At 45.0% G+C, this 12,829-nt stretch overlaps 1 protein-coding gene and 1 non-coding gene across 5 annotated transcripts; one reads left to right on the top strand and one right to left on the bottom strand.

Moving 5' to 3' along the window:
* Window positions 1–1,741: 1,741 nt before the first annotated feature.
* On the bottom strand, window positions 1,742–1,815 carry trnai-aau (transfer RNA isoleucine (anticodon AAU)). Its single transcript has one exon. It is a non-coding gene; the product is annotated as a tRNA-Ile (tRNA).
* A 1,731-nt stretch (window positions 1,816–3,546) lies between these two features.
* LOC135561755 (short coiled-coil protein B) lies at window positions 3,547–12,656 on the top strand. Of its 4 annotated transcripts, none has more exons than XM_065003548.1 (4): window positions 3,547–4,003; window positions 7,659–7,730; window positions 7,876–7,953; window positions 11,793–12,656. In XM_065003548.1, the coding sequence occupies exons 1-4, from the start codon at window positions 3,934–3,936 to the stop codon at window positions 11,933–11,935; spliced, it is 363 nt and encodes a 120-aa protein (XP_064859620.1). In that variant the 5' UTR covers window positions 3,547–3,933; the 3' UTR covers window positions 11,936–12,656. The 4 variants fall into 4 exon arrangements, with proteins under 4 accessions (XP_064859620.1, XP_064859619.1, XP_064859621.1 ...); XM_065003547.1 differs by having other exon boundaries at window positions 3,548–4,003; window positions 7,873–7,953; XM_065003549.1 differs by lacking the exon at window positions 3,547–4,003 and adding an exon at window positions 5,218–5,313 and having other exon boundaries at window positions 7,873–7,953.
* The last annotated feature ends 173 nt before the right edge of the window (window positions 12,657–12,829 follow it).

Genomic DNA, 12,829 nt, shown 5'->3' on the forward strand with positions numbered 1-12,829 from the left:
TATGAGCCCCCTAAGCAAGCTGGTTCCGGGGCTCTGTTCACAAACACACCCCACAGGGCTCCAGGACAGCAACACAATTATGTGTGTGGATGAAGCTCTTAATTTGGCATTGGGAAAAACACGAGATGTGGGCGGGGCTAGGTCTACACAAGGGTGCCAAATTAAAAATAAAAATAAATTTAACTCACAAAAGCCATGAGGCCGATAAGTAAAGATTATTAAAGATCAGTGATACTATCAAGACTGGTGTGCGGTTTCCTTTTCCCTGGAACTTCTTTATGTATAATGTTTACTGTATATTTTTATTGTTTATTTCACTTTTGTATATTATCTACTTCACTCGCTTTGGCAATGTTAACATATGTTTCCCATGCCAATAAAGCCACTTGAGGTGAATTGAAATTGAATTGAGAGAGAGAGAGATAGATAAGCAATGAAACACAGAAAGAGAGAGTAAGGAGTGGAGAAAGAGAGAGTAAGAAGTGGAGAAAGACAGAAAGAGAGAGTAAGGAGTGGAGAAAGAGAGAGTAAGGAGTGGAGAAAGAGAGAAAGAGAGAGTAAGGAGTGGACAAAGAGAGAGTAAGGAGTGGAGAAAGAGAGAGTAAGAAGTGGAGAAAGAGAGAGTAAGGAGTGGAGAAAGACAGAAAGAGAGAGTAAGGAGTGGAGAAAGAGAGAGTAAGGAGTGGAGAAAGAGAGAGTAAGAAGTGGAGAAAGAGAGAGTAAGGAGTGGAGAAAGACAGAAAGAGAGAGTAAGGAGTGGAGAAAGACAGAAAGAGAGAGTAAGGAGTGGAGAAAGACAGAAAGAGAGAGTAAGGAGTGGAGAAAGACAGAAAGAGAGAGTAAGGAGTGGAGAAAGACAGAGAGAGAGAGTAAGGAGTGGAGAAAGAGAGAGTAAGGAGTGGAGAAAGACAGAGTAAGGAGTGGAGAAAGACAGAAAGAGAGAGTAAGGAGTGGAGAAAGACAGAAAGAGAGAGTAAGGAGTGGAGAAAGACAGAAAGAGAGAGTAAGGAGTGGAGAAAGACAGAGTAAGGAGTGGAGAAAGAGAGAGTAAGGAGTGGAGAAAGACAGAAAGAGAGAGTAAGGAGTGGACAAAGAGAGAAAGAGAGAGTAAGGAGTGGAGAAAGACAGAAAGAGAGAGTAAGGAGTGGAGAAAGACAGAGAGAGAGAGTAAGGAGTGGAGAAAGACAGAAAGAGAGAGTAAGGAGTGGAGAAAGAGAGAGTAAGGAGTGGAGAAAGACAGAGTAAGGAGTGGAGAAAGACAGAAAGAGAGAGTAAGGAGTGGAGAAAGACAGAAAGAGAGAGTATGGAGTGGAGAAAGACAGAGTAAGGAGTGGAGAAAGAGAGAGTAAGGAGTGGAGAAAGACAGAAAGAGAGAGTAAGGAGTGGACAAAGAGAGAAAGAGAGAGTAAGGAGTGGAGAAAGACAGAAAGAGAGAGTAAGGAGTGGAGAAACAGAGTAAGAGTGGAGAAAGACAGAGTAAGGAGTGGAGAAAGACAGAGTAAGGAGTGGAGAAAGACAGAAAGAGAGAGTAAGGAGTGGAGAAAGACAGAGTAAGGAGTGGAGAAAGACAGAAAGAGAGGGTAAGGAGTGGAGAAAGACAGAGAGAGAAAAACAGAGTAAGGAGTGGAGAAAGACAGAGAGAGAGAGTTATACTACTAATTTAAAATGCACATTGTAGACCCCAATCAATAGAGTTATGTGACTCTGTAGACATACACAGTAAAGTAAAAACAAAATCTCCTGGCCAGTACGGGTATCTAACCCGCGACCTTCGCGTTATTAGCACGACGCTCTAACCAACTGAGCTAACCGGCCTTAGATAATGCTCATTCGACGGATAAAGGTGGAAATAACTACACCGTACTAAATAAGAGCTCAAGACATTCCATAACAAATCCATCACCTATTGAGAAATAAACTATGAGCCCCCTAAGCAAGCTGGTTCTGGGGCTCTGTTCACAAACACACCCCACAGGGCTCCAGGACAGCAACACAATTATGTGTGTGGATGAAGCTCTTAATTTGGCATTGGGAAAAACACGAGATGTGGGCGGGGCTAGGTCTACACAAGGGTGCCAAATTAAAAATAAAAATGTAACTCACGAAAGCCATGAGGCCGATAAGTAAAGCTTATTAAAGATCAGTGATACTATCAAGAGTGGTGTGCGGTTTCCTTTTCCCTGGAACTTCTTTATGTATAATGTTTACTGTATATTTTTATTGTTTATTTCACTTTTGTATATTATCTACTTCACTCGCTTTGGCAATGTTAACATATGTTTCCCATGCCAATAAAGCCCCTTGAGTTGAATTGAAATTGAATTGAGAGAGATAGATAAGCAATGAAACACAGAAAGAGAGAGTAAGGAGTGGAGAAAGACAGAGAGAGAGTAAGGAGTGGAGAAAGACAGAGAGAGAGTAAGGAGTGGAGAAAGACAGAAAGAGAGAGTAAGGAGTGGAGAAAGACAGAAAGAGAGAGTAAGGAGAGGAGAAAGAGAGAGTAAGGAGAGGAGAAAGAGAGAGTAAGGAGTGGAGAAAGACAGAGAGAGAGTAAGGAGTGGAGAAAGACAGAGAGAGAGTAAGGAGTGGAGAAAGACAGAAAGAGAGAGTAAGGAGTGGAGAAAGACAGAAAGAGAGAGTAAGGAGTGAAGAAAGACAGCAAGAGAGAGTAAGGAGTGAAGAAAGACAGAGAGAGAGAGTAAGGAGTGGACAAAAGAGTGAGTAAGGAGTGGAGAAAGAGAGAGTAAAGAGTGGAGAAAGAGAGAGTAAGGAGTGGAGAAAGACAGAAAGAGAGAGTAAGGAGTGAAGAAAGACATAAAGAGAGAGTAAGGAGTGGAGAAAGACAGAGAGAGAGAGTAAGGAGTGGAGAGAGACAGAAAGAGAGAGTAAGGAGTGAAGAAAGAGAGAGTAAGGAGTGGAGAAAGAGAGAGTAAGGAGGGAGAAAGAGAGAGCAAGGAGTGGAGAAAGACAGAAAGAGAGTAAGGAGGGAGAAAGAGAGAGTAAGGAGTGGAGAAAGACAGAGTAAGGAGGGAAAAAGACAGAAAGAGAGTAAGGAGGGAGAAAGAGAGAGTAAGGAGTGGAGAAAGAGAGAGTAAGGAGTGGAGAAAGACAGAAAGAGAGTAAGAAGTGGAGAAAGAGAGAGTAAGGAGTGGAGAAAGAGAGAGAAAGGAGTGGAGAAAGACAGAAAGAGAGAGTAAAGGAGTGGAGAAAGAGCGTGCAGCTGTCTGCTGGTTCTTTACCTCTCTGTACTTAATGTCCTTCTCTAGTTAATGTGTGACCAAGTGAGCATGGGGAAAGGTAGGTGTGTGTGTGTGTGTGTGTGTATGTATGTGTGTGTGTGTGTGTGTGTGTGTGTGTGTGTGTGTGTGTATGTATGTGTGTGTGTGTGTGTGTGTATGTGTGTTTATGGCACTTGATTGTGTTTCTTTTCAACCAACAAATAACCCTCCCTGAACTTTGAATCCTTTATGAGCCAATCAGCAACTGCTTCCCAGGACAAAACTAGTGTCACCTGTCCAGTAACTAAGGTTATCTGGGCAGGTAACCGTGACAACATAAATAATTCAGAAGGAGAGGGAGCCAGCCGCCTGTGAAAAAGAGAGACAGAGAGAGAGAGAGAGAGACGGGGGTGAAGGAGAGGCAAGGGAGTGACACAGACGAAGAAAGCAGGTTGAGAAAACAAATGTCCAAAAAGAGGGACTGTGAGAAAAGAGTCAAACGATAAGGAGAGATAGAAAGCAGGAGTGAGGGAGTGAAAAACAGGCCGACGGGGAGAATGGAACGGTTAGGCTAGAGACCAGAGACCAGAGTCCAGAGACCAGAGACCAGAGACCAGAGTCCAGAGATCAGAGACCAGAGACCAGAGACCAGAGTCCAGAGTCCAGAGAGAAAAATAAACTACGAGGGTGAATCAGGGAAAACTCCAGTCCGGTCATGGAAGCAGAGCTGGAAGAAGAGGACGGGAGTTTCACTAACATCTCCCTCGCCGATGACAGACCTACAGGTAAGACAAACTCACCTTTAATTACAAAGCTAGTAGCTCTGTCCATTCACCTACACACCTGCAGGGGAGAGGGGGGTAAAGTTGAGCCACCCTTGTTTCTAGGAAACCACAGACAGACAGACAGACAAACACACACACAGACACACACACACACACACACACACACACACACACACACACACACATACTGTAAAGGCCTCATTCCCCCAGAGAGACAGAGACAAACACACTGTAAAAGCCAGAGAGACAGAGACAAACACAAAGCTACAGAACACAGAGGTACAATAAGCTACAGAACACAGAGGTACTATAACCTACAGAACACTGAGGTACTATAAGCTACAGAACCTTAGGACTAGAGGTACAGAACCTTAGGACTGGAGGTACAGAACCTTAGGACTGGAGGTACAGAACCTTAGGACTAGAGGTACAGAACCTTAGGACTAGAGGTACAGAACCTTAGGACTAGAGGTACAGAACCTTAGGACTAGAGGTACAGAACCTTAGGACTGGAGAACAGAACCTTAGGACTAGGAGGTACAGAACCTTAGGACTAGAGGTACAGCACCTTAGGACTAGAGGTACAGAACCTTAGGACTAGAGGTACAGAACCTTAGGACTAGAGGTACAGAACCTTAGGACTAGAGGTACAGAACCTTAGGACTGGAGGTACAGAACCTTAGGACTAGAGGTACAGAACCTTAGGACTAGAGGTACAGAACCTTAGGACTAGAGGTACAGCACCTTAGGGCTAGAGGTACAGCACCTTAGGACTAGAGGTACAGCACCTTAGGGCTAGAGGTACAGAACCTTAGGACTAGAGGTACAGGTGTTGCCAACCGCTGTTGCTCCGCTAGCCTGTCTAGCTGCAGTGTGTGTGTGTTTACGGTGTCTGAGGCTGTACTATCGGCACAAACAGATACAACCTTCAGAAACAATGTACGCATACAGACGCACACAGTGCTGCCACACCTAATCGGATGTCAAATGTCCTTCACGTTTTCCCTTCATCAGACTACTAGTCTACGTCTAGTGGAAGGAGCAAGTAGACAAGAGGAGGGAATGAGTTCATACAAGCGTATTGTTTCGGGGCCCAATAAATGTGGTGTTATATTTTGCTTCCGGCTGTGTCTGTTTGCATTGCGCTGCTCCCCCTGTCGGCCGCGTCGGTTCCTACACCCAGATAATGCGAGGACGTCCCATCGCCGACTGTCATACATGGAAATCCGCAGTGTCGTCTAGCACATAACAACGTTATCCACACAAAACCCGGCTAACGTTTTGACACAATATTGTTATTATATCGAAGGGTAAGTGACTGACATTTCAGAAATGTAACGAGACTACGAGGCTTGTCGTTGTTGAGAATCGCACGTCAATTCTACGGATTTGACAGATTTTCTGAGATTTTAGCTGTCTAACTTGCTACTGTAACGAGCATTGTGACTAACTACGAGTTAGTTAGGTACACAAACTAACATCATAATATCGCGGTTATTAATGTGATAGCCGGTAGTTAGATACAGGAGTCGTTTTCTTCCTTCTCTGTAAAAGGTGAGCATATCGTATGAACCAGCTAGATGGCTAACATTAGCCTGCCGCTATGCTAACTTACCAGCTGGCTGGTCTTGGGTGTGTTTAGTTACTGTAACAGCTAGAGAGACAGCTAGCTGGCTGGTCTGGGTGTGTTGTTGTTTTTTTCAGTTACTGCAACAGCTAGAGAGACAGCTAGCTGGCTGGTCTTAGTGTGTTTAGTTACTGTAACAGCTAGAGAGACAGCTGTCCTAGCTGGCTGGTCTTGGGTGTGTTTAGTTACTGTAACAGCTAGAGAGACAGCTAGCTGGCTGGTCTTGGGTGTGTTTAGTTACTGTAACAGCTAGAGAGATGCTAGAGAGATTAGCTGGCTGGTCCTGGGTGTGTTGTTTAGTTACTGTAACAGCTAGAGAGACAGCTAGCTGGCTGGTCTTGGGTGTGTTGTTTAGTTACTGTAACAGCTAGAGAGACAGCTAGCTGGCTGGTCCTGGGGTGTTGTTTAGTTTACTGTAACAGCTAGAGAGACAGCCAGCTGGCTGGTCCTGGGTGTGTTTAGTTACTGTAACAGCTAGAGAGACAGCTAGCTGGTTGGTCCTGGGTGTGTTTAGTTACTGTAACAGCTAGAGAGACAGCTCCTGAGAGACAGCTAGAGAGAATGGGCTAGCTGGTCTTGGGTGTGTTTAGTTACTGTAACAGCTAGAGAGACAGCTAGCTGGCTGGTCCTGGGTGTGTTGTTTAGTTACTGTAACAGCTAGAGAGACAGCTAGCTGGCTGGTCCTGGGTGTGTTTAGTTACTGTAACAGCTAGAGAGACAGCTAGCTGGCTGGTCTTGGGTGTGTTTAGTTACTGTAACAGCTAGAGAGACAGCTAGCTGGCTGGTCCTGGGTGTGTTGTTTAGTTACTGTAACAGCTAGAGAGACAGCTAGCTGGCTGGTCCTGGGTGTGTTTAGTTACTGTAACAGCTAGAGAGACAGCTAGCTGGCTGGTCCTGGGGGTGTGTTTAGTTACTGTAACAGCTAGAGAGACAGCTAGCTGGCTGGTCCTGGGGGTGTGTTTAGTTACTGTAACAGCTAGAGAGACTGCTAACATCACGTGTCATCTTGGCCTCTTATGTCTTTCCCAGCTCTGTCTTTGTTTGGGTATGTAGATGATGGTAGCCAGCTAACGTAGTAGTACTGGTGTTCACTTTCTAGCTACTTTTATCCGCGTTGTTAGAGTTACTAGTCCGTTAGAGACACAGCTGGCTGGTCCTGGAGTTACCAACAGCTGAGGGACCGTTAGGGGTTGGAGACCAAGGGTTTTTGCTGTGTTTTTAGTTACGGGACAGATGAGGTCCCTGAATGAGATGCTAGCAAGGTCTTGGGTGTGTTTAGTCCTGCAACAGCTAGAGAGACAGTTGCTTTGGACCTTTTGTATCAACAGTGGTTTAAGGCACTGCATCTTCCTCAGTGCTGGAGGCGTCACTTCACAGACCGTCCGGTTCAGAGTTGTCTGAGGAGTTAACTACAGACCCTGGTTCAGCGAGTCTGAGAGATGGCAAACATCCTGCACAGACCCTTTGTTCAGGTTTAAGCACTGTGTCTCAGTGCTAGAGGCGTCACCAGACCGGGTTCAGACCACAGACCGTGTTCAGTGGGTCTGAGGCACTGTGTCTCAGTGCTAGAGGCGGTCGGAAGTCACTACAGACCCTGGTTCAGCGGCTGAGGCACTGTGTCTCAGTGCTAGAGGCGTCACTACAGACCCTGGTTCAGCGGCTCCAAGGCACTGTGTCTCAGTGCTAGAGGCGTCACTACAGACCCTGGTTCAGCGGTCTAAGGCACTGTGTCTCAGTGCTAGAGGCGTCACTACAGACCCTGGTTCAGCGGTCTAAGGCACTGTGTCTCAGTGCTAGAGACGTCACTACAGACCCTGGTTCGATTCCAGGCTGTATCACCACCGGCCGTGATTGGGAGTCCCGTAGGCGGCGCACAATTGTCCCAGCGCTTGTCCTGCTTAGGGTTTGGCCGGGGTTTGGCGTCAGAATAATAATTTGTTCCTAACTGACTTACCCAGTTAAATAAAGATGTATAATATAAATCATATGATCTAACTATATGTTTCGCTCACCTTGATGTGTCTACAGGGGACAGAGGAACTGCAGTCCTGCTCACCAAACAGGACAACGAGGACTTCACCATGAACTGTCACATGGATGGTAATGAACAACAACACATCCTCTGGTCTGCCTGCCTGCCTGCCTGCCTGTCTGATTACGTGTGTGTTCAGTAATATAGTGTGTGTGTGTTCAGTAATATAGTGTGTGTGTTCAGTAATATAGTGTGTGTTGTGTTTGTCAGGAGACATGGAGAACCAGGTTGAGATGGAGGAGAAGACGAGGCTCATCAACCAGGTGCTGGAGCTACAACACACACTGGAAGGTAACATCTCTCTGTTACACATCTCTCTCTGTTACACACATCTCTCTGTTACACACATCTCTCTCTCTGTTACACACATCTCGCTCTCTGTTACATCTCTCTGTTACACACATCTCTCTCTCTGTTACACGATCTCGCTCCTGTTACACATCTCTCTCTCTGTTACACACACCTCTCTCTGTTACACACATCTCTCTCTGTTACACACATCTCTCTGTTACACACATCTCTCTCTGTTACACACATCTCTCTCTCTGTTACACACATCTCTCTGTTACACACATCTCTCTCTGTTACACACTCTCTGTTACACACACCTCTCTCTGTTACACACACCTCTTCTGTTACACACATCTCTCTGTTACACACATCTCTCTCTGTTACACACATCTCTCTGTTACATCTTCTCTCTGTTACACACATCTCTCTGTTACACACATCTCTTCTCTGTTACACACATCTCTCTCTGTTACACACATCTCTCTGTTACACACATCTCTCTCTGTTACACACTCTCTCTCTGTTACACACATCTCTCTCTCTGTTACACACATCTCTCTCTGTTACACACATCTCTCTCTCTGTTACACACATCTCTCTCTCTGTTACACACATCTCTCTCTCTGTTACACATCTCTCTCTCTGTTACACACATCTCTCTCTCTGTTACACACATCTCTCTCTGTTACACACATCTCTCTCTGTTACACACATCTCTCTCTGTTACACACATCTCTCTCTCTGTTACACACATCTCTCTGTTACACATCTCTCTCTCTGTTACACACATCTCTCTCTCTGTTACACACATCTCTCTCTGTTACACACATCTCTCTCTGTTACACACATCTCTCTCTGTTACACACATCTCTCTCTCTCTGTTACACACATCTCTCTCTCTCTGTTACACACATCTCTCTCTCTGTTACACAGTGGAAGGTGTGTTCATGTCTCCTCTCTGTTACACAGTGGAATGTGTGTTCATGTCTCTCTGTTACACAGTGGAAGGTGTGTTCATGTCTCCTCTCTGTTACATAGTGGAAGGTGTGTTCATGTCTCCTCTCTGTTACACAGTGGAAGGTGTGTTCATGTCTCTCCTCTCTGTTACACAGTGGAAGGTGTGTTCATGTCTCTCCTCTCTGTTACACAGTGGAAGGTGTGTTCATGTCTCTCCTCTCTCTGTTACACAGTGGAAGGTGTGTTCATGTCTCTGTTACACAGTGGAAGGTGTGTTCATGTCTCTGTTACACAGTGGAAGGTGTGTTCATGTCTCTCTGTTACACAGTGGAAGGTGTGTTCATGTCTCTGTTACACAGTGGAAGGTGTGTTCATGTCTCTCTGTTACACAGTGGAAGGTGTGTTCATGTCTCTCCTCTCTGTTACACAGTGGAAGGTGTGTTCATGTCTCTGTTACACAGTGGAAGGTGTGTTCATGTCTCTGTTACACAGTGGAAGGTGTGTTCATGTCTCTGTTACACAGTGGAAGGTGTGTTCATGTCTCTGTTACACAGTGGAAGGTGTGTTCATGTCTCTCTGTTACACAGTGGAAGGTGTGTTCATGTCTCTCCTCTCTGTTACACAGTCGCTCTGGATAAGAGCGTCTGCTAAATGACTTAAATGTAAATGTAAATGTAAATGGAAGGTGTGTTCATGTCTCTCTGTTACACAGTGGAAGGTGTGTTCATGTCTCCTCTCTGTTACACAGTGGAAGGTGTGTTCATGTCTCCTCTCTGTTACACAGTGGAAGGTGTGTTCATGTCTCCTCTCTGTTACACAGTGGAAGGTGTGTTCATGTCTCTCCTCTCTGTTACACAGTGGAAGGTGTGTTCATGTCTCTGTTACACAGTGGAAGGTGTGTTCATGTCTCTCTGTTACACAGTGGAAGGTGTGTTCATGTCTCTGTTACACAGTGGAAGGTGTGTTCATGTCTCTCCTCTCTGTTACACAGTGGAAGGTGTGTTCATGTCTCCTCTCTGTTACACAGTGGAAGGTGTGTTCATGTCTCTCCTCTCTGTTACACAGTGGAAGGTGTGTTCATGTCTCTGTTACACAGTGGAAGGTGTGTTCATGTCTCTGTTACACAGTGGAAGGTGTGTTCATGTCTCTCTGTTACACAGTGGAAGGTGTGTTCATGTCTCTGTTACACAGTGGAAGGTGTGTTCATGTCTCTCCTCTCTGTTACACAGTGGAAGGTGTGTTCATGTCTCCTCTCTGTTACACAGTGGAAGGTGTGTTCATGTCTCTCCTCTCTGTTACACAGTGGAAGGTGTGTTCATGTCTCTCCTCTCTCTGTTACACAGTGGAAGGTGTGTTCATGTCTCTGTTACACAGTGGAAGGTGTGTTCATGTCTCTGTTACACAGTGGAAGGTGTGTTCATGTCTCCTCTCTGTTACACAGTGGAAGGTGTGTTCATGTCTCTCCTCTGTCAGTGAGGCTCCAGTTGTGTTAATGGAGCTCCTAAATGGGTCTCTGATTCTATCTTCAACACAGTTAAGTGTGGAGGGGGGGGGTGTTACCCTGACCATCCTCTCTGAGGCTAATATAGTTACTCCCTTCCTGACTCAGATGGATTTAAGGGTCTTGTCCAAAATGGCACCCTATTCTCTAAGGGCCCTGGTCAAAAGTAGTGCACTGTGTAGGGAATAGGGTCCCATTTGGGACGTGTTTATATGTACCTTAATACAGCAGTCTGGTGCTGCTAAACATTCAGTCTAGTCTGGCAGGGAGGAGTATTTGGCATTGATGTGGAATAAGCTAAAACAGTCTAGTCTGGCAGGGAGGAGTATTTGGCATTGATGTGGAATAAGCTAAAACAGTCTAGTCTGGCAGGGAGGAGTATTTGGCATTGATGTGGAATAAGCTAAAACAGTCTAGTCTGGCAGGGAGGAGTATTTGGCATTGATGTGGAATAAGCTAAAACAGTCTAGTCTGGCAGGGAGGAGTATTTGGCATTGATGTGGAATAAGCTAAAACAGTCTAGTCTGGCAGGGAGGAGTATTTGGCATTGATGTGGAATAAGCTAAAACAGTCTAGTCTGGCAGGGAGGAGTGTGGAATTTGTCTAGTCATTGATTGATGGGAATAAGCTAAACAGTCTAGTCTGGCAGGGAGGAGTATTTGGCATTGATGTGGAATAAGCTAAAACAGTCTAGTCTGGCAGGGAGGAGTATTTGTCATTGATGTGGAATAAGCTAAAACAGTCTAGTCTGGCAGGGAGGAGTATTTGTCATTGATGTGGAATAAGCTAAAACAGTCTAGTCTGGCAGGGAGGAGTATTTGTCATTGATGTGGAATAAGCTAAAACAGTCTAGTCTGGCAGGGAGGAGTATTTGGCATTGATGTGGAATAAGCTAAAACAGTCTAGTCTGGCAGGGAGGAGTATTTGGCATTGATGTGGAATAAGCTAAAACAGTCTAGTCTGGCAGGGAGGAGTATTTGGCATTGATGTGGAATAAGCTAAAACAGTCTAGTCTGGCAGGGAGGAGTATTTGGCATTGATGTGGAATAAGCTAAAACAGTCTAGTCTGGCAGGGAGGAGTATTTGGCATTGATGTGGGAATAAGCTAAAAACAGTCTAGTCTGGCAGGGAGGAGTATTTGTCATTGATGTGGAATAAGCTAAAACAGTCTAGTCTGGCAGGGAGGAGTATTTGTCATTGATGTGGAATAAAAACAGTCATCAGGTTTTGGCATTGATGTGGAATAAGCCATCAGGTTTCTGTCCATCATTACTTAGTGGTGGCCTCCCTGTCAACCTCTGTTGCACCCAGCCTTAAAAACAATTATCTAGGGGAAACACTGGTCTGTCTAGTTCTAAGTCCCGTACCTCTGTTGTTCCAGATCTGTCAGCACGTGTGGATGCGGTCAAAGAGGAGAACCTGAAGTTGAAGTCGGAGAACCAGGTTCTAGGCCAGTACATCGAGAACCTCATGTCGGCCTCCAGCGTGTTCCAAACCACCGACAACAAGAGCAAACGGAAGTAACCCACGGCGACCAAGGGGAGTTGAGACCACCTACAAAAGCCTGGTAGCAGGTCTGTTTGTGCCGACACAAACCGTAGGCATGATGGCACAGACAGACTGGCACTTAGGCTACCTGCAACATCTCCTCTCCCAAATGACAGCAGAGGAGGTAGAAGATGTTTGTGACCACAGTTCTAGGGACAGATATGGGCGTGTTCCAAATGGCAGATTATTTCCTAAGTAGTGCACTATGTAGTGTACAGAATACCATAAGCTCTGGTTAAAAGTAGTGTACTATGTAGGGAATAGGATGCCATGAGCTCTGATTAAAAGTAGTGTACTATGTAGGGAATAGAATGCCATAAGCTCTGGTTAAAAGTAGTGTACTATGTAGAGTAGTCTGATCCTAGATCTGTGGTTAGGGGGCAACTTCTAATTCCAGACCCCAAATCCTCCCTCCACTCCAACTACACCCCTAAGAGTCCAGTTTACATTCTTGTTTGACCTCTTTTTACCCTCCTCCTAACAGAAAACCCCCCCAACATGATTTAACTGTTTTTATACTTCATCTAATAATACTGTTTTGTGTTGTCATGTCAACGGCATCTCTAAGGAGTTATGACATCAGACCTTTTTATTTTGATGACTTGTTGGATATGAATATGGCCAAACTCCTGGCCCCAAAATATGAATCAAACATATTGAATGACATGTCAATGTAATACAATAATATAATAACGCATCCCATCGACTGTTCTCTCTCATCTGATTGGTCAAAAGGTTACTAAGTGTCTTTTTTTAAAAATTGTTAATTTCCACCACTTATTGATCAACACAAACATTATGAAATATGATTCTGTATGATGTATTTTTTTTTTAAGCAGTACTAAGATACTCCGATGTGTGTTGTCGTCC

Source organism: Oncorhynchus nerka, linkage group LG18, assembly GCF_034236695.1.
Source record: "Oncorhynchus nerka isolate Pitt River linkage group LG18, Oner_Uvic_2.0, whole genome shotgun sequence".
NCBI lineage: Eukaryota > Metazoa > Chordata > Actinopteri > Salmoniformes > Salmonidae > Oncorhynchus > Oncorhynchus nerka.